Source organism: Rhinoraja longicauda, chromosome 15, assembly GCF_053455715.1.
Source record: "Rhinoraja longicauda isolate Sanriku21f chromosome 15, sRhiLon1.1, whole genome shotgun sequence".
Taxonomy (NCBI): domain Eukaryota; kingdom Metazoa; phylum Chordata; class Chondrichthyes; order Rajiformes; family Arhynchobatidae; genus Rhinoraja; species Rhinoraja longicauda.
This window is the reverse complement of record NC_135967.1, coordinates 28,956,641-28,978,870: the sequence shown is the minus strand read 5'-3', so window position 1 is coordinate 28,978,870 and position 22,230 is coordinate 28,956,641. Positions and strand designations below refer to the sequence as shown.

Sequence of the window (22,230 nt, the reverse complement as noted above, 5' to 3'; positions counted from 1 at the left end):
AAACAATGTTCTTGAAGAAGGATTTCTCCAACCATTTTTTACAAAAGGCCACTTGGGCCTCGAGTATTGGATGTGCATTTCTGCCTGTCTGCAACAATGGCATCAAAGGCCACTCAAACACAGAGATTTAAAAATATATATATAGTTCATAATAAGAGTGCTAAAGCTCCTGAAGTAAGAACACAACATATTAGAAATGCTCAAAAGTGCTGGAGTAACTCAGCGGGTTCGGCAGATTCTCTGGGGAACATGAATAGGTGACGTTTCAGGTCAGCACCCTTTTTCAGACTGAAGAACGATCCCAATCTATAGAACAAACCTAATTATATCCCAATTGTAGAACAATTTCAATTATATTTCTGGCAGTACAGCATTACAAAGGCATCATAATGGCCATGAGTGAGCACTCAAGTTAAGTTGGGGATCTCAGGGTAGACATCCCCATATGTGAAGAGTCAGATAGCCTTCAGACACACACCTCTCTGGACTTCTCTCATGAACAATGTATGTGCAAGCTCAGTTTTTCAAAGCTGTCACAATCAAAGTTTTACCAAGCTTTATCTAGGAAGAGCTTCAGCATCATCTTTTACCAGGAATGCTCTCTACATGAAGGTCAATGTCATATTGATGCTTAACTTCCTCAGCACTCTGCTGCGTTCCAATTTGCTGGATCCTTTGCTAAGTCAATATCACTCAGATATTGCATACATGAAGCAATGATTTTCTCTGATTTCAGTGAGGAACAGGTAGAACACTGGGATTTGCCAGCATCATTGCTTTCCCACGACCATAGGCAGTTACTGACTGCATGCACATCACCAAAACAATGCTCTTTAATAACCCTAACTAATCTTTGAACAGAAGATAGACACAAAAACCTGGAGTAACTCAGCGGGACAGGCAGCATCTCTGGAGAGAAGGAATGGGTGACGTTTTGGGTCGAGACCCTTCTTCAGACTGGTAGGGATAAGGGAAACAAGAGATATAGACGGTGATGTGGAGAGACAAAGAACAATCTTTGAATAGGTAGGATTTCCACTTTCTCAAAGTGAAGGACTTTGTGGATCATGAGAACAATTTCCTTATGAACAAATTCCATGTTTCCAGGAACCACACATCTCCTTCATCTCAAGGAGTTGAGACTGCTGAACTTTAAAGCAGCCAGGTCGGTTTCTGGAGAATAAAGGCTATTCTCTATCTCCAGGGCTTCTCACATCTTGCACTCTCCAACCAAGCAGCTGATTGTTTGCAGATCATTGTATGTGCAATCAATGTTCTCCTTATGTATACCACAAGAACCATGCAAGAATTAGGATCATGGTTGAGAATGCCATTGGTCTCTCAATGATGAGATTTTCTTGGCTGTGGCAGTCTGGGAATGTCTTGTTGGCAGATGTGGAAACTTCACTGACATTTGCTTCATGATGTTTGATGAAGGAAGAGCAACAAGGAGACTGCAACTCCAAAGTCGAGCCAGATGAGCTGAAGGGGTAGGAGAAACAGGAGTAAGAATGCCACCAACAAGGTATTGACTTGTTCAGTTGATCTGTTGCAGTTGTGTGGCTGCCAAGGGGAGTGTACCTCTAAGGGCTAGCACACTCCTCTGACTGCAGCACCACAAAGCAAAGGGAAATGCAAAATATCAGGAGACAATCCATTATGATTCACACAGATCCTGCTTTTAGCACTCAATGATGTATGTAAACCAATTAATTCAGATCCTTGGCTAATTGGGTAATAGTGCTAAATCTAGAAAGGATCTGTTGCATCAAAAACCTGTGCAATGCAGTTGCAAGACATTTATAAAATCAGTCTATGCTGACCTGAAATGACACCACCAACAGGGGGCAGTGAGATGTTTTCCTATGGGAAATGTTTTAGTACACACTACAGGATATGAGTAAATCAACTCCTGGGTACAATTGGCAAAGACAGTAACTTCCTTATGAAGCAAATTGGCCCAGAAAATGCCTCCTGATGTTTTGGTGTTCAGAGGTAAAGTTTAATACAGATGGATGCTTGCGTGACCCATTAACCCAGGAAGGTTTTGTCATTTGGGAGGGGTTCGCTAACACAGCCTCTCCTCATTCTCTACTAGGTTGGACAGTTTGTCAACCCAAGAACCGGTTTCAATTTTACTTCCATTTACAAGTTAAAAAAACCAACGTGCACGCCACCTTCACCCACAAATATTATCTCGAAAAAGTTAAACTTTCGCCTGAAATGTGCAGATACCAGATATAATTAAAAATGGAGATAGTTTAGTAGAGACTGAAGAATTGTTGTCTAACACTAAAATTTGAAATAATGAGTTATCAAGAAGTAGCTCTGAACCATTATTGAACTCTCAAGGAACCCATTCACTAGTGTTTTCAGTTATATTTGGCTTAAACTGCAGCTTTGGCTTTGTGGCCTTTGACACAAGTGCGTACATTATTCTCAGACATGCAGTGCAATGTGACACGGCTTTCTGAACAACTGTGCTGCTCTGTGACCTGGTTCAACAAGTGGGTGTGGTACACTGTGCCTTCATAATGGAGGCTTGTTATATGGTTGCAAGGCGTGGCAAGCCAGCATTGATCAACGGGATAATGCAAGCAGCACCGCGTGCAGACTCGCTGCAGAAACCGGGCAACAGCTCTCAACGATTAACCACCTAGTGAGCGGGCTGATACAATCACAACAATCCCAAGGAGGCTAACTCTACATTGATGAGATGTTTTATTCTAATTCAAATTTGTAAATTTATTGCAAAATCACAATTTACAATCCTCAATAGAAATGTGTGGAGGTTAAATGAAATGCTACCCTCTGGTATTTATACAGCAATCTTTAGTCAGCTCTGTAACTTAATTGGGGGAGAGTTGGGGAAAGGTAAATTCAACGTAACTGCAAAGCTGGATGGACAGGACAGAGGTTAGAAAACACTTCTTCACAGAGTACTTAAGGAGGTGGCTCTAGAAATAGTGGAAGCATTGGAGATCATTTTTCAATGTTCTATAGATTCAGGATCAGTTCCTGTGGATTGGAGGAAAGCAAATGTTATCCCACTTTTTAAGAAAGGAGGGAGAGAGAAAACGGGTAATTATAGACCAGTTAGTCTGACATCAGTGGTGGGGAAGATGCTGGAGTCAATTATAAAAGACGAAATTGCTGAGCATTTGGATAGCAGTAACGGGATCATTCCGAGTCAGCATGGATTTACGAAGGGGAAATCATGCTTGACGAATCTACTGGAATTTTTTGAGGATGTAACTAGGAAAATTGACAAGGGAGAGTCAGTGGATGTGGTGTACCTCGACTTTCAGAAAGCCTTCGACAAGGTCCCACATAGGAGATTAGTGGGCAAAATTAGGGCACATGGTATTGGGGGTAGGGTACTGACATGGATAGAAAATTGGTTGACAGACAGAAAGCAAAGAGTGGGGATAAATGGGTCCCTTTCGGAATGGCAGGCAGTGACCAGTGGGGTACCGCAAGGTTCGGTGCTGGGACCCCAGCTATTTACGATATACATTAATGACTTAGACGAAGGGATTAAAAGTACCATTAGCAAATTTGCAGATGATACTAAGTTGGGGGGTAGTGTGAATTGTGAGGAAGATGCAATAAGGCTGCAGGGTGACTTGGACAGGTTGTGTGAGTGGGCGGATACATGGCAGATGCAGTTTAATGTAGACAAGTGTGAGGTTATTCACTTTGGAAGTAAGAATGGAAAGGCAGATTATTATCTGAATGGTGTCAAGTTAGGAGGAGGGGGAGTTCAACGAGATCTGGGTGTCCTAGTGCATCAGTCAATGAAAGGAAGCATGCAGGTACAGCAGGCAGTAAAGAAAGCCAATGGAATGTTGGCCTTCGTAACAAGAGGAGTTGAGTGTAGGAGCAAAGAGGTCCTTCTACAGTTGTACCGGGCCCTGGTGAGACCGCACCTCGAGTACTGTGTGCAGTTTTGGTCTCCAAATTTGAGGAAGGATATTCTTGCTATGGAGGGCGTGCAGCGTAGGTTCACTAGGTTAATTCCCGGAATGGCGGGACTGTCGTATGTTGAAAGGCTGGAGCGATTGGGCTTGTATACACTGGAATTTAGAAGGATGAGGGGGGATCTTATTGAAACATATAAGATAATTAGGGGATTGGACACATTAGAGGCAGATAACATGTTCCCAATGATGGGGGAGTCCAGAACAAGGGGCCACAGTTTAAGAATAAGGGGTAGGCCATTTAGAACGGAGATGAGGAAGAACTTTTTCAGTCAGAGGGTGGTGAAGTTGTGGAATTCTCTGCCTCAGAAGGCAGTGGAGGCCAGTTCGTTGGATGCTTTCAAGAGAGAGCTGGATAGAGCTCTTAAGGATAGCGGAGTGAGGGGATATGGGAAGAAGGCAGGAACGGGGTACTGATTGAGAGTGATCAGCCATGATCGCATTGAATGGCGGTGCTGGCTCGAAGGGCTGAATGGCCTACTCCTGCACCTATTGTCTATTGTCTATTGTCTTACGGTCTCAGTAATATATTAGTGAAGCTGCAATAATTTCACTGCAACAGAACTAGTGCCACTGAATAGTATGGTATTAATGAATCAGTTCAACATAGCTGCACAGTGGCACAGCGGTAGAGTTGCTGCCTTGCACCGCCAGAGACCCAAGTTCTGTCCTGACTATGGTTCCTTTGTCTACGGAGTTTGTACGTTCTCCCTGTGACCGCATGGGTTTCTTCGGGTGCTCCGGTTCCTTCCCACACTCCACTGCAGGTTTGTAGGTTAATTGGCTTCTGTAAATCGGCCCTAGTGTGTATGATAGAACTAGTGTATAAATGATTTGCATGGTTGGCATGGACTCAGTGGGCCAAAGGACCTGTTTCCACGCTGTATTTCTAAACAAAACTAAATTCAATTTAAGCACTTTAGTTTAGTTTAGAGATACAGCGCAGAAACAGGCCCTTTCGGCCCACCGGGTGGGTCCCCGCCAACCAGCGATCCCCACACATTAACACCATCCTATACCCACTAGGGACAATTTTTACATTTACCAAGCCAATTAAACTACAAACTTGTACATCTTTGGAGTGTGGGAGGAAACCGAAGATCTCGGAGAAAACTCACGCAGGTCACGGGGAGAACATTCAAACTCCGTACAGTCACCATGAGAGGTCCAAGTGACAAAAAACTCAAAGATGTGACTAATCCAATAAAAAAATAATTTTTCTAAAGAATATTCAGGTATAATTCATGCTTTTAAAATTAGGACTCAACATTGCCAAGAGCAATGTACTAATGCAATGAAGCCTCATTATTTTATCATCTTTGCCCCAGTTTTATTTATTTCTGTTCCAGAAATGCTGATTCCTTGCTCAGACATGGTTCTAGACATGTAAATTGCGATCTTGCATCCTCCTGCGCAGTAACCACTACAGCGATTCCAAGCAATGTCACCTGGTTTCCAAGACATAATAGGCCAACCATTCTCATCCTTGCCTGAACTCTGCCCACAGCGACGTGCAAGAACAAGAACCCCAACTCTTCTAAACGTCTCAGAAGCAGAGATGCTGCAAATTACAAACAGCTGGTCCCCCCCGTTTGCCAAAGCCAGGAATAATTTGAGGCAGATTGTGGTCAAACACCAATGTCCTTTCTGCAGCTAAATGAAACTCGTATACGTAGAATGTTCAGCATGGACATGATGGACCAAAAGGCCTGTTTCTGTGCCACATTAATCTATAAACTCTACAACTCTCAGTTATTTGATCTTCTCTGGTGGTGCCCAAATTTCTAGTGTTGGTGCCTTCCCAGATTTGTCCCTACGCATTATTTCACTGCTACGATAAAAAGTGGCAAGGACTAGAGACCTGCCTGGGTATAAAACAATAAAACCTGACCCAACCACAGCCTGTCTGAACCTGACCCAAGACCAAGGACAGATTTAGAATGCCTCGGGCAGGTTCAGGTGAACAGGCTCCAAATAAAAAGTTACACATGGGTACACTTACTACAATGAGTTTGCCCAGGTCAATCATGAGACCCAGTTGACAAAATCTGACAATCAATGATCCACCTTTAGTGACTGTCACAGGTCACATGTTTATTACAGACAGAGACACAACAAAACACCCACCACCCTTCGTCGTTCCCTTCACAATCTGGCTTAAACACTCACCCATACGGATCCTCCAGCAGCCGGGCCGGATCAATAGGCCAAACCGAGTCCTCCCTGAAGAAGAGGAAGCAAATAACACCAATCTGTCATTTCAATTATAGTTACCAACCCATCGGTGCACAGTAAACTCGCAAAAACAAACTTACTGTGTTTCCAAGCCAGCTATACTCAAAAGGTTTGTTGCATTTTTGGACTCAATACGAGGTGGGACACTTTATTTTCTCTGGTTAGTAAACCATGCCAATAGATACTTTCAGACCCAAGAACAATGCACTGCCCAGCTGATGGAAAGTACAAATTAATGAACAGGGCAAAGTTTAAAAGAGATGTGTTGGGCAAGTTGTTTGTTAGACAGAGAGTGCAAGGTGCCTGAACTGTGCTGCCAGGGTTGGCGATGGTATGATAATAATTTTCAAGTGTTGTTTAGATGGGCACGTGAATACACAGGGAATAGAGAGGCACGTATCATGTGCAGGCAGCAACGATTAGTTTATTTGGCATCATATTTAGCACAGACATCGTAGGCCGAATGGCTAGTTTCCGTGCGCTGTACTGTTCTATGTTTTATGATGGCCTAGACTGCATGGCAGTGCGTACAAATTAATTCAGACAGTGCAATATCTTCAAAAGGAGTGCCGTGACCATGGATACTTCTGGAAGCATTGGTCTCACGTGTTGGCAGTTGACATCCAGTACCCATTACATCTATAAAGTAAAAGGCTGCAGCCATGTGAATACTTACTCTCTCATTGCCCCCGCCACAATGGTAGAGTTGCTTTCATGAGCGCCGTCAAAGGATATGTTGGGGGAGTCATCGTCTTCCTCACTGTCAGTTTTAGTCTCCATGGGGGACATGGGACTCTGATCGATTCTCACTGCAAAAATAAAATACAATGAAACAATTATTCTGAATAACTGAATAGATACAACCCACTTATTTGCTTTACATTTTCAGAGGCCCAGAATGATCACAGGGAAGAGAGAGTGTAAGAAAATAACTGCAGATGCTGGTACAAATCGAAGGTATTTATTCACAACATACTGGAGTAACTCAGCAGGTCAGGCGGCATCTCAGGAGAGAAGGAATGGGTGACGTTTCGGGTCGAGACCCTTCTGCAGACTTCTTCGGAAGAATCAGCTGGTTCCATTTTTCCCAGAACCACGACATTTTCCATTTTATTCAGCTTTCCTTTCCTTTCAAATTTTTCAAAAATAAACTTTCCATCAACTACACCCTACTTCCTAAATTCGCTTGGTGTCATTCCTGTCATTTCCATTTGATAGTCCACTGAACTGTAGTGACGGTGATCCTACATTTAATCCTAATCCTACGTTGAAAGGTCATTACTTTCAATGGCTATGTGGCTTCTAAAGAGCAGGATGATCATCCCATTGAAAATCTACTACGCAAGAGGTCCATTGTGTCTGCGGCTTTTGAAAATGTCGAGCGTAATCCCACTTTCCAGCACTTGGTCAGTAGCCCTGCAACTTATGGTTGCAGTGAGAGGGAGGGTCAGATGCAAATATATTGGGACTCTGCAACATGATAACACCAGTGAAAACTTGGCAACTGAGTTTAATGGAGAAAAGTGTGTCATTATGTGTATCAGTAGGAAGAGTAAAAAAACAGACTTATCTAAATGGAAAGAGATTGCGAATATTTGGAGTATAGCTGAATCTTGTTTTGAATGATGCAAGTTTTATTCGACAAGTGCAGCAAGTAGCTAAGAGGCAAATAGCACCGTGATCTTTATTGCATGGATGTTAAAGTTCTGCAGAACCTCAAACAATGGGTCGGTGGGGACCCGGCGTTTCCGTTGTGTTCAGAGGTGGCAACGTTGAGGCATATTTTATCAGGATGTTGGACTAGTCTTTCTCAGAGTCGGTATACCTGGCGGCATAACCAGGTATTGAAGTGTATAGCTGCAGCAATTGCGATGAGGAGAGTACAGATGAATTCAGTAGGCATCAGGACTGGGAGTAGAGCGATTCATTTTGTCCGTGAGTGAGAGAAAGGTAGAGGAAGGAAGTTTGCAGCAAGGTATGAGTCAGGCCAGTTACTGATTGGGAGTCAATGATTGGGAGATGCAGGTAGATTAAGGAGGAAAGCTTCTTGTTCCGCAGGAAATAATCACTACTAGTTTGAGGCCTGATATAGTGTTATGGTCAGTTAGTCGGGGGGGGGGGGGGTTGTTCTGGGACACCAGAACCAACACCTGTTGGGCCTTCCCGAGGTGTCATGGGCCCAACTAAAAAAAAACACCAATGAAGGAAGGTTACCAATTGATAACCCCAATGATATACTTATATCTACAGGATTAGGTTTTTTTTAAGAGCTAATTAATATGTAGGTAGCTGTTTTGTGGGGTTTTTTTGCATATGGAGTCATTTATTGTAAGTTGGTGTATTTAGTTAGATACTACTTTGGTTTTGGGCTTGGTTTTCTTCCCTGAATGCTTATCCTGGAGTTGTAGCAGAAGTACTTTGTGGTTTAATTTGTAATTTTAAATTACACAGGGTGTGGTGCGGCCACACCTGGAGTTCTGTGTAGTTTTGGTCTCCCTAGTTGAATGATATACTAGCATTGAATGCAGATCAGAAGAGATTAGGCATGCTAATTCTTGAGATGACAGTGTGGTCATGCCATGAATAGCCAAAAAAAAAAAAAATTGTATTCTTTGGAGTTTAGAAAAAAATAGGGGTGATCTAATTGAAAGCGCAAGATCCTGAACTGACATAATGGGGTAGTTGTTGAAATCGTTCCACAAGAGGGAGAGGTGCAAGTGAGGGGACATGATTTACAAAGTCAGTGGTCAGTCATTTAAAACAGAAGTGCATCAGGATTTTTCCTCATAATTGGTGGTCAATCTCTGGAATTCTCTACCCTGAAATGCTGTGGGGCTGAGATCACTGAAGCTATTTAAAAAACGCCGCAGGTGAATGTTTGAGTGATTGGGGAATTGAAGACAATGTGGGACTGGCACAGAAGAGGGCTTAAGGTCTTGAACAAATCAGCCATTATCATGAAGGGCTAGTTGGACAACTCCTGCTGCTATTTTATGTGTTCTTGAGCTGTACAGACAAGTACTTTCTAAACGTGACGATAGTTTCTTCCTTTATCAAGCCTTTAGATAGGCCTTGCCACCCTGTTGATAAAGATCTATCAGATCTCTCCTTGGCCCCCGCTCCCCCACTCCTCAATAACTTCCGGTTTCCAGGCCCCCACTCCTCAATAACTTCCAGTTTTCAGGCCCCCGCTCCCTCATCTTTACCATGGATGTCCAGTCACTCTACACCTCCATCCCCCACCAGGATGGTCTTGAAGCCCTCCGTTTCTTCCTCGACCGCAGAACCAGCCAATCTCCATCTACCAATACTCTCCTCCTCCTAGCTGGTTTTTAACCTCAAAAACTTCTCCTTTGACTCCTCCCACTTCCTCCAAATCCGAGGCGTAGCTATGGGCACTCGCATGGGCCCTAGCTATGCCTGCCTCTTTATAGGGTATGTCGAACAATCCCAGTTCCAGGCGTACACTGGCCCCATCCCTGAACTCTACCTCCGCTATATTGACGTCTGCATTGGTGCTACTTCTTGTACCCATACAGAACTCACTGACTTCATATATGTCTCCGCTAATTTCCATCCTGCTCTTAAATATACTTGGACCATCTCCGACATCTCCCTACCGTTTCTGGATTCTCACCATCTCCATCATAGGAGACAGACTAGTGACTGACATCTACTACAAACCTACTGACTCCCACAGCTATCTTGACTACACTTCTTCACACCCTGTTTCCTGTAAAAACTATCCCCTACTGCCAATTCCTATGTCTACGCCGCATCTGCGCCCAGGATGAGGTGTTTCATACTAGGGCATCAGGGATGTCCTCATTCTATGGGAAACGAGGGTTCCCCTCTTCCATTATAGATAAGACTCTCACTAGGGTCTCCTCTATATCCTGCAGCTCCGCCCTTGCTCCCTCTCTCCCCATTCGTAACAAGGATAGAGTCCCCCTTGTCCTCACCTTCCACCCCACCAGCCGTCGTATACAACAAATTATCCAACATTTCTGTCACCTCCAACGGGATCCCACTACTGGCCACATCTTCCCATCTCCACCGTTTTCTGCTTTCCGCAGAGACCGTTCCCTGGTCCACTCGTCCCTTCCCACCCAAACCACCCCCTCCCCAGGTACTTTCCCCTGCAACCGCAGGAGATGCAACATCTGTCCCTTTACCTCCCCCCTCGACTCCATCCAAGGACCCAAACAGTCTTTCCAGGTGAGGCAGAGGTTCACCTGCACCTCCTCCAACCTCATCTATTGTATCCGCTGTTCCAGATGTCAACTTCTCTACATCAGCGAGACCAAACACAGGCTCGGCGATCGTTTCGCTCAACACCTTCGCTCAGTCCGCCTTAACCAACCTGACCTCCTGGTGGCTCAGCACATCTCCCCTTCCCACTCCCAGTCTAACCTTTCTGTCATGGGCCTCCTCCATTGTCATAGTGAGGTCCAGCGCAAATTGGAGGAACAGCATCTCATATATCGCTTGGCCAGTTTACACCCCAGCGGTATGAACATTAAGCTCTAACTTCAGATAGTTGCTCTGTCCCTCTCCTTCCCAGTTCTCCCACTGTCTTCCGGTCTCCTACTACATCCTATCTTTGTCCCACCCCCTTCCCTGACATCAGTCTGAAGAAGGGTCTCGACCCGAAATGTCAGCCATTCCTTCTCTCCTGAGAAGCAACACTAGCAAGTTTGCAGATGACACAAAGCTGGATGGCAGTGTGAACTGTGAAGAGGATGTTAGGAGGTTGCAGGGTCAAGTCAAGTCAATTTTATTTGTATAGCACATTTAAAAACAACCCACGTTGACCAAAGTGCTGTACATCTGATTAGGTACTAAGGAAAAAAAAATGAAACATACAGTAGCACGCAAACAGTTCACAGCGCCTCCTCAATGAGCCTCAAACGCTAGGGAGTAGAAATAGGTTTTGAGCCTGGACTTAAAGGAGTCGATGGAGGGGGCAGTTCTGATGGGGAGAGGGATGCTGTTCCACAGTCTAGGAGCTGCCACCGCAAAAGCGCAGTCACCCCTGAGCTTAAGCCTAGACCGCGGGATAGTGAGTAGGGTGACCTGGACAGGTTGAGTGAGTGGGCAGATGCGTGGCAGATGCAGTATAATATAGATAAATGTGAGGTTATCCACTTTGGCGGCAAAAACAAGCAGGAATATAAGCGGTGCTGTCTTGAAGGGCCAAGTGGCCTCTTCCTGCACCTATTTTCTATGAGATGCTGCCTGAACCGCTGAGTTACGCCTGCATTTTGTGTCTATCTCCTTTAATCTTTGTACTAATTACTTTAAACCAGTGCCTCCGGTTTTTCTTTTCCATTTACTCAGTTCAGTCTCTTCATAAATGAGGCATATAAAACCATGTCTCGTGCTTTGGAAATAAACTGAGCTTGTCTACTTGTGCTTTCCAGCTAAAATCTGAGGGTTGAAAACATCATCAAATCCCCTGTGCAACTTCCCCAATGCAAATGCATCTTTCCTGTAATGTGGTGATCAGAACAGCTTGCAGTATTCAGTGGTCAAACTAGCATGATGCACAGCTCAGTGATCTCCATGCTCTCGTCTTCCAAGCTTCAGCTAAAAAAAGGAATCCTGCAGGCATTTTAAAACATTTTATTGACCTCCTGCCATCTTAAGGAACTGGTCGTACAACTGAATGATCCTTTGTTCCTCCACACTTCTCGATATTCTTCATTTACTTTTCATTCATTGTTTCCGTCACGAGAATTATCTATGACTAGCAAAGCGGGCCCGTTGGGCCCGACCCCACACCCCCCATTCTCTCCTCCCCCAGCCCCACTCTTACTCTCCCCACACCAGGGAGGGAGGTGTGGAGGGATTGGGGGAGGGTGAGGAGAGATGGGGGGGGAGGTGTGGAGGGGGGGGGAGGTGTGGAGGGGGGAGGGGGGGGGGGGGAGAGAGGGGGGGGGAGGGAGGGGGGAGAGGGAGGGGGACCTCCCTTTCCCGTTGGGCCCGTCCCCACACCCCCCATTCTCTCCTCCCCCAGCCCCACTCTTACTTTCCCCACACCAGGGAGGGAGGTGTGGAGGAGGGAGGGGGGAGGGAGGGGGGGGAGGGTGAGGAGAGATGGGGGGGAGGTGTGGGGGGGGAGGTGTGGAGGGGGGAGGGAGAGAGGGGGGGAAGGGGGGAGGTGAGGAGGGAGGGAGGGGGGAGAGGGGAGGGAGGGGGACCTCCCCTTTTCCCAGTACCCCTCTTTCCCCCACCACCAAGTCCCCTCCGCACGACCCCTGTTGTCCCACTCCCCAGTCCCCATTCTCAGACCCCCCGCACACTCTTAGCATCATTGTTACAAGGGCGAGCTCTTGTCACATGGGCATTTTGACGTCACACGCTGAAGACAATGGAAAAAACGGCTGGATTAATTTTTTTTACTAAAACCTCCGTAACTTAAAAAATACACGACCGAATGAAATAAAAATATCATTTTCCAGCAGCGTTCAGCATGGTGATTAAGGCGGTGCAAAAATAGTGGCGCTACGGTTCAGCGTTTTTACCGAAATCGGCCAAAATAACTGAGAGAAAAAAAGTTTTGACTTTTAAACCTCTGTAACTTAAAAAATACATGACCAAATTAAATAAAAATATCATTTTCGGCAAACGTCCAGCGGTGTGATTAAGGCGGTGCAAAAATTGTGGCGCTGCGGTTTACCGTTTTGCCGTAATCAGCCGAAATCAGCCGAAATCAGTGATAGAAAGATAGGTACATGTAAATTTAAAACCTCTAAACACCCAATAGCAGCTGTGATAGAAAGATAGGTACATATATACAAGATCTGAGTTTTAATAGTATAAGATGATTCAAGTCCAACATTTGCAGGTGATGAACATACAATTGGCACTAATATTTACACACCTGGACAATTGGCAGACATGCTTCAGAGCTGCATCAGGTACATAATATCCACAAAATGCTGGAGTAACTCAGCAGGTCAGGCAGCATCTCGGGAGAGAAGGAATGGGTGACGTTTCGGGTCGAGACCCTTCTTCAGACTGATGACCCTTCTTCAGTCTGAAGAACGGTCTCGACCCGAAACGTCACCCATTCCTTCTCTCCCGAGATGCTGCCTGACCTGCTGAGTTACTCCAGCATTTTGTGAATACCTTCGATTTGTACCAGCATCTGCAGTTATCTTCTTATACTTCAGGTACATAATAGTCATAAATCAAGTGTGTTGAGGTCTTCTGAAGAAAAGTTTTCTTTTTCAACAGGAAAATTTAAAATTTTCTTTTTTTGACAGTTTTTTGTTAAATGGGAAAACGATGCACCTGTATACTCCAAAGACGTACAGGTATGTAGGTTAATTGACTGTGTAAATGTAAAAATTGTCCCTAGTGTGTGTAGGATAGTGTTAATGTGCGGGGATCGCTGGGAGGTGCGGACTTGGTGGGCCAAAAAGGCCTGTTTCCGCGCTGTATCTGAAATATGAAATAATAAATATGAAATATGAAATACCTACTATACAATGAATGGTATAGGAGCCTGGAAACTATAACATCCAGGTTCAGGATCAGCTTCTTCTCTACTGTCATCAGGTTATTAAACACTACAACCTCTAAACTAAGCTCAAAACAACACAGACTTGGGGATATAGTTTCTGTCTTTGCACTATTATTGTTTGTTTGTTTGTCTCATATATATTGTAGGTGTGTGCATGTCCATGTGCGTGTGTGCTTGCGTGCACATGTGTATGTATGTGCGTGTGTAGATATACTGAATTTGTTTTGTCATTTATTATGATGTTTACAATGTACTATGTTTACATATCTATTGTGCTGCTGCATGTAAGAATTTAATTGTTCCATTTTGGGACATATGACAATAAAACACTCTTGACTTGAACCTCCTTCATTTGCCAGTACTGATTTTTAATCTTTGTTCAGATGGTTACTGTTTCCAACCTAGTCCATCACCAGCAAGCAAAACTTTTAAGAACTAAAAGTGCAAAACAATTAACCAAGTTCCGGTAAACTCAAAATCAGAATTACCTGATTGGTTGCATGATTGTACGGCAATTCAAATGCACAGGAGGGTAAGAGGCTACATTGAGTGGTGTACTCAGCCTGATCCATCACACACAGCCCTCCCTTCCACTGAAAACATCCACATGAGGCACTGCCTCAAAGTGGCGGCTTCCATCATCAAGCTCCCCATTATCCGTGCCTTGCCCTCTTCTCATTGCTACCATCGGATAGGAGATACAGAAGCCTGGTCCCACACCATCAGATTCAGTACAGTCACTTTTCTATAACGATCAGGTTCTTGAACACAACTCTAATCCTACATCAACAACCGAACACTGTAGCACATTTCTTGCACCATTGTGGACATGTTTTTTTTCTAAATGAATTTGTGCACTAATGTCTTGTTATTTGCAGATATGGATCATGTACAGGTAGATGAGATCAGTTTAACTTGACATTGTGGGACAAAGGGCCCATCCCTGTGTTGCACTGTTCAATGTTTTATGTTCTAACACACACCAGAGACATGGGGATAATGTATCACCTGTAAAATCATATCATATCATATATATACAGCCGGAAACAGGCCTTTTCGGCCCTCCAAGTCCGTGCCGCCCAGCGATCCCCGTACATTAACACTATCCTTCACACACTAGGGACAATTTTTATATTTACCCAGCCAATTAACCTACATACCTGTACGTCTTTGGAGTGTGGGAGGAAACCGAAGATCTCGGAGAAAACCCACGAAGGTCACGGGGGGAACGTACAAACTCCTTACAGTGCAGCACCCGTAGTCAGGATCGAACCTGAGTCTCCGGCGCTGCATTCGCTGTAAAGCAGCAACTCTACCGCTGCGCTACCGTGCCGCCCCTGGTGTAGTCTTTAGGCTAATGGTTGTCATCAAAAACTAGCGAGTGTACAAAAACTTCTGTATTTATCAATCCGAGCATGAAAGGTGGCAAATCGAAGAGAAAGTGATTATTAGAAAAGCTGCTGAAATAATTATACGGCACAATTTTAGACATATACCATCCACAGAAACATGGTTTTAGCTGTTCGCTTAATATTCACATAGGATGTAGTGTTGAAAGGCACTGATAGCTGTTGTCCAACTGCACCGTCCTTGTGAAGACACAAGAGACTGCAGATGCTGGAATCTGGAGGAAAAAAATAAAATACTGGAGGAACTCAATGGGTCAGGCAGCACCCGGATGCTCAATTAGAAGTTTGGTAAATTGGCCAATTAGTCAATTTAGTGGCTGATATAAATAAGGCTTGCACAATGGGTGCAGCCCTGTTGGGGGAAGTTCCCTGTGAGAAAAGTGAGAGTCTTTGGCTGTGAGTCTTAGGTGAGGAGGTTACACTTGTTTTTAAGCCTGATTTGCTTTTTAACACTAAAGTAATGGCGGCCAAGTTGGTGCAGTGTGTTTCCTGCAGGATGTGGGAAGGTAGGGACACCGCTGAATCTTCTGGGAGCTACACCTGCAAGAACTGTGTCCAGGTGCGGCTCCTGAATGGATGTGTGATGGAGTTGGAAAAGCAGCTGGATGACCTCAGGGCCATCCAGGAATGCGAGAGTTTCCTGGACAGGACCTACTGTGAGGCTGTCACGCCAAGGGTCCAGGTCGAGCGAAGGTGGGAGACTGTTTCAAAGAGGAGTGCACGTGGACTACAGGAGATCTCGGTGGCTGTGCCTATTACAAATAGGTACACCCACTTGGGGCAGAAGACACTTCCAGTCCAAGCGGCGGACAGGTTGGTGGCTCTAATCCGGGCAAGGAGACTCGACTGGGGATACCGAAGTCAGGAAGAGCCATAGTAGTGGGTGACTCCATTGTCCGAGGTGCGGACAGTAGATTCTGTGGTGGCAGGCAGGACTTGAGGATGGTCTGTTGCCTCCCTGTTGCCAGGGTTCAAGACATCACAGACCGGCTTCAGAACATCCTAGCGAGGGAAGGCGATCAACCGGAAGTAGTTGTGCACGTGGGCACGAACGACGTCGGGAGGAAGAGGAAGGCGATACTGCAACGTGAGTTTAGAGAGTTAGGAAGAAGACTGAGAAGTAGGTCGTCAAGGGTGGTTATTTCTGGACTGTTACCCGTACCTCGTGCTGGTGAGGGCAGGAACAGAGATATCGGGGATATAAATGTATGGCTAAGGGGCTGGTGCAGGGAGCAGGGATTTAGATTTCTAGACCACGGTAATCTCTTCTGGGGTAGGGGGTGACCTGTAAAAAAGGTATAAGAAAATAACTGCAGATGCTGGTACAAATCGATTTATTCACAAAATGCTGGAGTAACTCAGCAGGTCGGGCAGCATCTCAGAAGAGAAGGAATGGGTGACGTTTCGGGTCGAGACCTTTCTGTCTGAAGAAGGGTCTCGACCCGAAACGTCACCCACTCCTTCTCTCCCGAGATGCTGCCGGACCTGTAAAAAAGGGACGGGTTACACCTTACCAGCAGGGGGACCAACATTCTGGCAGGCAGGTTTGCTAGTGCTACACGTGTGGCTTTAAACTAAGTAGTGGGGGGAAGGGGTTGACAAATTGGGAATATGAAGATGGAGTTAAAGGGGAAGTGAATACAGGAGAAATTGCAAAGGACTCTCGAATAAATGGGAAGGGAAGTTCTAGAAGGAATAAGGGAGTGAGGCCAGGGCCAATTGTGACCGGTGTGAGAGGGGAGGTGAATACCGAAGTTAAAGTGTTGTATTTAAATGCGAGAAGTATAAAAAATAAAGTGGATGAACTTGAGGCTCAATTAGACATTGGCAAGTATGATGTTGTGGGAATCACAGAGACATGGCTACAAGAGGACCAGGGCTGGGAACTGAATATTCAAGGGTACACAACGTATAGAAAAGACAGACAGGTGGGCAGAGGGGGTGGGGTCGCTCTGTTGGTAAGGAATGATATTCACTCTTGCAAGGGGTGACATAGAAGTAGGAGTTGTAGAATCAGTATGGAGAGAAATGAGGAATTGTAAGACCATAATGGGAGTTATCTATAGGCCCCCAAACAGTAGCCTCGACTTAGGGTGCAAGTTGAATCAAGAGCTAAAATTGGTATGTCGCAAATGTAGTGCCCCCGAGATGATTTTTTGAACTGCTTGTACTGGAGCCTACCAGGGAGAAGGCAATTCTGGATTTAGTGTTGTGTAATGAACCTGATCTGATAAGGGGATTTGAGGTGAAAGGGCCATTAGGAGGCAGTGATCACAATATGATAAGTTTTACTCTACAAATTGAGAGGGAGAAGGAAAAATCGGAAGTGTCAGTATTACAGTATAGCAAAGGGGATTATTACAGAGGCATGAGGCAGGAGCTGGCCAGATTTGACTGGAAGGAGGCCCTAGCAGGGCAGACGGTGGAACAGCAATGGCAGGTATTCCTGGGAATAATGCAAAAGTTGCAGGATCAATTTGTCCCAAAGAGGTGGAAAGATTCTAAGACGCACCCGTGGCTGACAAGGGAAGTCAAGGACAGCATAAAAATAAAAGAGAAGAAGTATAACATAGCAAAGAAGAGTGGGAAGCCAGAGGATTGGGACTCTTTTAAAGAGCAACAGAAGATAACTAAAAAGACAATACGGGGAGAAAAGATGAGGTATGAAGGTAAGCTAGCCAATAATATAAAGGAGGATAGTAAAAGCTTTTTTAGGTATGTGAAGAGGAAAAAAATAGTCAAGGCAAATGTGGGTCCCTTGAAGACAGAAGCAGGGGAATTTATTATGGGGAACAAGGAAATGGCAGACGAGTTGAACCGGTACTTTGGATCTGTCTTCACTAAGGAAGATACAAACAATCTCACAGATGTTCTAGTGGCCAGAGATCCTAGGGTGATGGAGGAACTGAAGGAAATCCACATTAGGCAGGAAATTATGTTGGGTAGACTGATGGGACTGAAGGCTGATAAATCCCCAGGGCCTGATGGTCTGCATCCCAGGGTACTTGAGGAGGTGGCTCTAGAAATTGTGAACGCATTGGTAATCATTTTCCAATGTTCTATAGATTCCCACTTTTTAAGAAGGGAGGGAGAGAGAAAATGGGAAATTATAGACCCGTTAGTCTGACATCAGTGCTGGAGTCAATTATAAAAGACGAAATTGCGGAGCATTTGGATAGCAGTAACAGGATCGTTCCGAGTCAGCATGGATTTACGAAGGGGAAATCATGCTTGACTAATCTTCTGGAATTTTTTGAGGATGTAACTATGAAAATTGACAGGGGAGAGCCAGTGGATGTGGTGTATCTCGACTTTCAGAAAGCCTTCGACAAGGTCCCACATAGGAGATTAGTGGGCAAAATTAGAGCACATGGTATTGGAGGTAGGGTACTGACATGGATAGAAAAGTGGTTGGCAGACAGAAAGCAAAGAGTGGGGAAAAATGGGTCCCTTTCAGAATGGCAGGCAGTAACTAGTGGGGTACCGCAAGGCTCGGTGCTGGGACCGCAGCTATTTACAATATACATTAATGACTTGGATGAAGGGATTAAAAGTACCATTAGCAAATTTGCAGATGATACAAAGCTGGGTGGTAGTGTGAACTGTGAGGAAGATGCTCTGAGGTTGCAGGGTGACTTGGACAGGTTGTGTGAGTGGGCGGATGCATGGCAGATGCAGTTTAATGTGGACAAGTGTGAGGTTATCCACTTTGGTGGAAGAATAGGAAGGCAGATTATTATCTGAATGGTGTCAAGTTAGGAAAAGGGGCCATACAACGAGATCTGGGTGTCCTCGTGCATCAGTCACTGAAAGGAAGCATGCAGGTACAGCAGGCAGTGAAGAAAGCCAATGGAATGTTGGCCTTCATAACAAGAGGAGTTGAGTATAGGAGCAAAGAGGTCCTTCTGGAGTTGTACAGGGCCCTAGAGAGATCGCACCTGGAGTACTGTGTGCAGTTCTGGTCTCCAAATTTGAGGAAGGATATTCTTGCTATTGAGGGCGTGCAGCATAGGTTTACTAGGTTAATTCCCGGAATGGCGGGACTGTCATATGTTGAAAGGACTGGAGCGACTAGGCTTGTATACACTGGAATTTAGAAGGATGAGAGGGGATCTTATCGAAACATATAAGATTATTAAGGGGTTGAACATGTTAGAGGCAGGAAACATGTTCCCAATGTTGGGCGAGTCCAGAACCAGGGGCCACAGTTTAAGAATAAGGGGTAGGCCATTTAGAACGGAGATGAGGAAAAATCTTTTCAGTCAGAGTTGTAAATCTGTGGAATTCTCTGCCTCAGAAGGCAATGGAGGCCAATTCTCTGAATGCATTCAAGAGAGAGCTAGATATAGCTCTTAAGAATGGCGGAGTCAGGGGGTATGGGGAGAAGGCCGGTATGGGGAGAAGGCAGGAACGGGGTACTGATTGAGAATGATCTGCCATGATCAAATTGAATGGTGGTGCTGGCTCGAAGGGCCGAATAGCCTACTCCTGCACCTATTGTCTATTGTTCCTACGGCATTGTTATTTGTACCGTTCCTGTCTCTTCCTTCGGGAGAACACATCATTGCAATTTTCAGACTGAGAATCAAAGCAACACATTGTAATTGACCTTTCCATACCAACAAATATTTAATACGACATCTCCTTTGCAGCAATGCACCATTGTGCTGGAATATGGTGAAAGAAACATGCATTTAATAGTTCTTTTAAATCAATGAAACAAATCAAGGCCTGGGAACATTCATTACCAGACCTTAATTCACGTAAGATATTATCGGGCCAAAAGATCAATAGCTTACGCACAGTGGATAGGTTTAGAGGATATACTACAGGAAAAGAAGGGAAGTGCTTTTTTGGGGTGGGATTTCCAGTGCTTCACATCTAAACAGGTACATGGATAGAAAAGCTTTAGAGGAATATGGGCCAAATGTGGGCAAATAGGAGTAGTCTAAATGGGACATCTTGGTAAGCATAGACAGGTTAGATGAAGGGCCTTTTATGCATCCACTCTATGAAAGGATTATTGCCTCAGACAGAACAATTAAAACTGGGATACCTTCAGACTAGGTGAGTGCTGATATCTTGGAGAATTGTACAGATAGTGAAGTCTGTACAGGTAGGAAAGAAGGGCCACAGGAAATGTGAAAAATGTAAGAATTTTAAAATCAAGCTGCTGTTGTACTTGTATCCAAGGCAATCGGACAGTGAGTGGGGTGTCATGAGCAAAAAGAACCTGGTGCAAGTTGCGATACAGATCAGGGAGTATTGACTGAACAGGAGTTTTGAAGAGTAGAAAATGAGGGTCCAGGTACAAGTGCAGCAGAAAGCTTTAGCTTAGGTGGTTAAAAGAATGGATGAAGGCAGAAGGAGCAGATAACCCAAGGCTGGGATGACGATACTACACTAGTAAATGGTTAGATTTGCTGGTTGGAGATGATAATTCTCTGGCACTTTCATTATTTGCCACTTATCAGACCATAATCACATATTCTCAAGGGCGGCACAGTGGTGCAACAGAAGAGATGCTGTCTCACAGCACCAGACACCCAGGTTCGATCCTAACTACGGGTGCTGTCTGTACAGAGTTTGTACACTCTCCCTGTGATGGGTGAGTTTTCTCCGGGTGCTCCAGTTTCCTCCCAGACTCTAAAGGCATACAGGTTTGTAGGTTAATTGGCTTTTGTAAATTATAAATTGTCCTTGGTGTGTAACATAGTGCGAGTCGATCGCTGGCCAGCCCAGACTCAATGGGCCGAAGGGCCTATTTCCACGCTGTATCTCTAAAGTCTTGTTGCATGCAGGTGAGGACTATCTCATTTTCTAAGAAGATGTAACCATCAACAATCTGACCTTAAGAAAGAACGCAAGTCAACAAGCTGAAGATGGTTGGGCCTTGGGACACCATCACAAAGAAATCCTGTTGTAAAGGCCTGGGGTTTGGTTTGATGGACCTCCATCAACAACAACCATCTTCATTCTCCATGTATGAATATACACAAAAAGATCCAACAAATAGCAACAAATAAATGTCACGGTTAGGGAAGAAACTGAGGGCAAGATCAGAACAGTTCTCCCTTGAATAGTGGGATGGATTTTTACATCATTAGTCATATGAAGTATTTTAAAGTTCCACATACATAGTTTTAATGGGATTTATTGCCAGTTGTTAATAAAACATCTGATTGCATAGATTATAGCAAAACCTATCCCAGTTTTCCACAGAGCCTCAGGAGGAATACCATAAAAGGTTACAACACAATACATCCGGCACTATTTCAACAACAAGAGAGCATTTCCAAAAAAATGAGTACATGCTGCAATGAAACAAGGCTGCTTCCAGAGAAACCGAAGAACAATAAGCCCAAGATGTTGCCTCCCTCTACAAAAGGCTCTCGTGGCAGAAAGGTGTCTGAAAGTTAAACGCAACGGCATGTGTGGCTTCCATAAATGTTGCAATGGACAAAATGCCCTTTCCAGCGATGAGTGGAAGACACAGTTATCACAAGGGAAAGGCTAGCCGCTTTGCAAAATGAGTATTTTTAGCTTCGTGAAAGGCAGAAATGAGACGAGTAAGCACCTTATGCGACAGATATCGAAGGAAAAACCAGCAAGGATCCCGAGGTAAAATGTTTGAGAGTGACAGTATCCCTGGCACTGACTTTCAGACCTGGGCAAGCATTTGTACGAGTTGTGCTCATAATGTTCTGAGGTTACAAATGTGAGTGAGCACCATCTGCATAATTATTCATCCTGCAAGAAGTGTTAATTAGAGGGTACCTCCCTGGGTGAGGAAGACTTTAGGTGCCATCTAATTTGTCAGAAGTTCTTCTCCTATTTCTGACGATGACTATAAGATCCACTTCTGTTTTTGAAAGTCTCCTGGGGTTTTTGGCCATGGATCCTTGCAGGGGAAACCTGCTGAAGCCACCCCAATGTGTGGTGACTGTGATCCTGCCTTGGCTCAGTTTTCTGGGGTCTATTTTGCTACTTCTGTCTTGTCTAGCACCTAACAACAGAAAATCTGCTGTTGACGCTTGTTCCTGAACAGGCTGCAGTTCCACAAGAGAGCACAATA

At 44.8% G+C, this 22,230-nt stretch overlaps 1 protein-coding gene across 4 annotated transcripts in view; it reads right to left on the bottom strand.

Annotated features, from left to right (window-relative positions):
- Positions 1-22,230, bottom strand: part of klf8 (Kruppel like factor 8) — a 147,878-nt gene that overhangs the window by 17,635 nt on the left and 108,013 nt on the right. For all 4 annotated transcript variants that reach the window (XM_078412387.1, XM_078412388.1, XM_078412389.1 and 1 more), the window contains 2 exons: positions 6,892-7,024; positions 6,150-6,203 (listed from right to left, as the gene is read on the bottom strand). In XM_078412387.1, the coding sequence (XP_078268513.1) occupies positions 6,150-6,203; positions 6,892-7,024 (187 nt within the window). The remainder of the gene's footprint in view (positions 1-6,149; positions 6,204-6,891; positions 7,025-22,230) is intronic.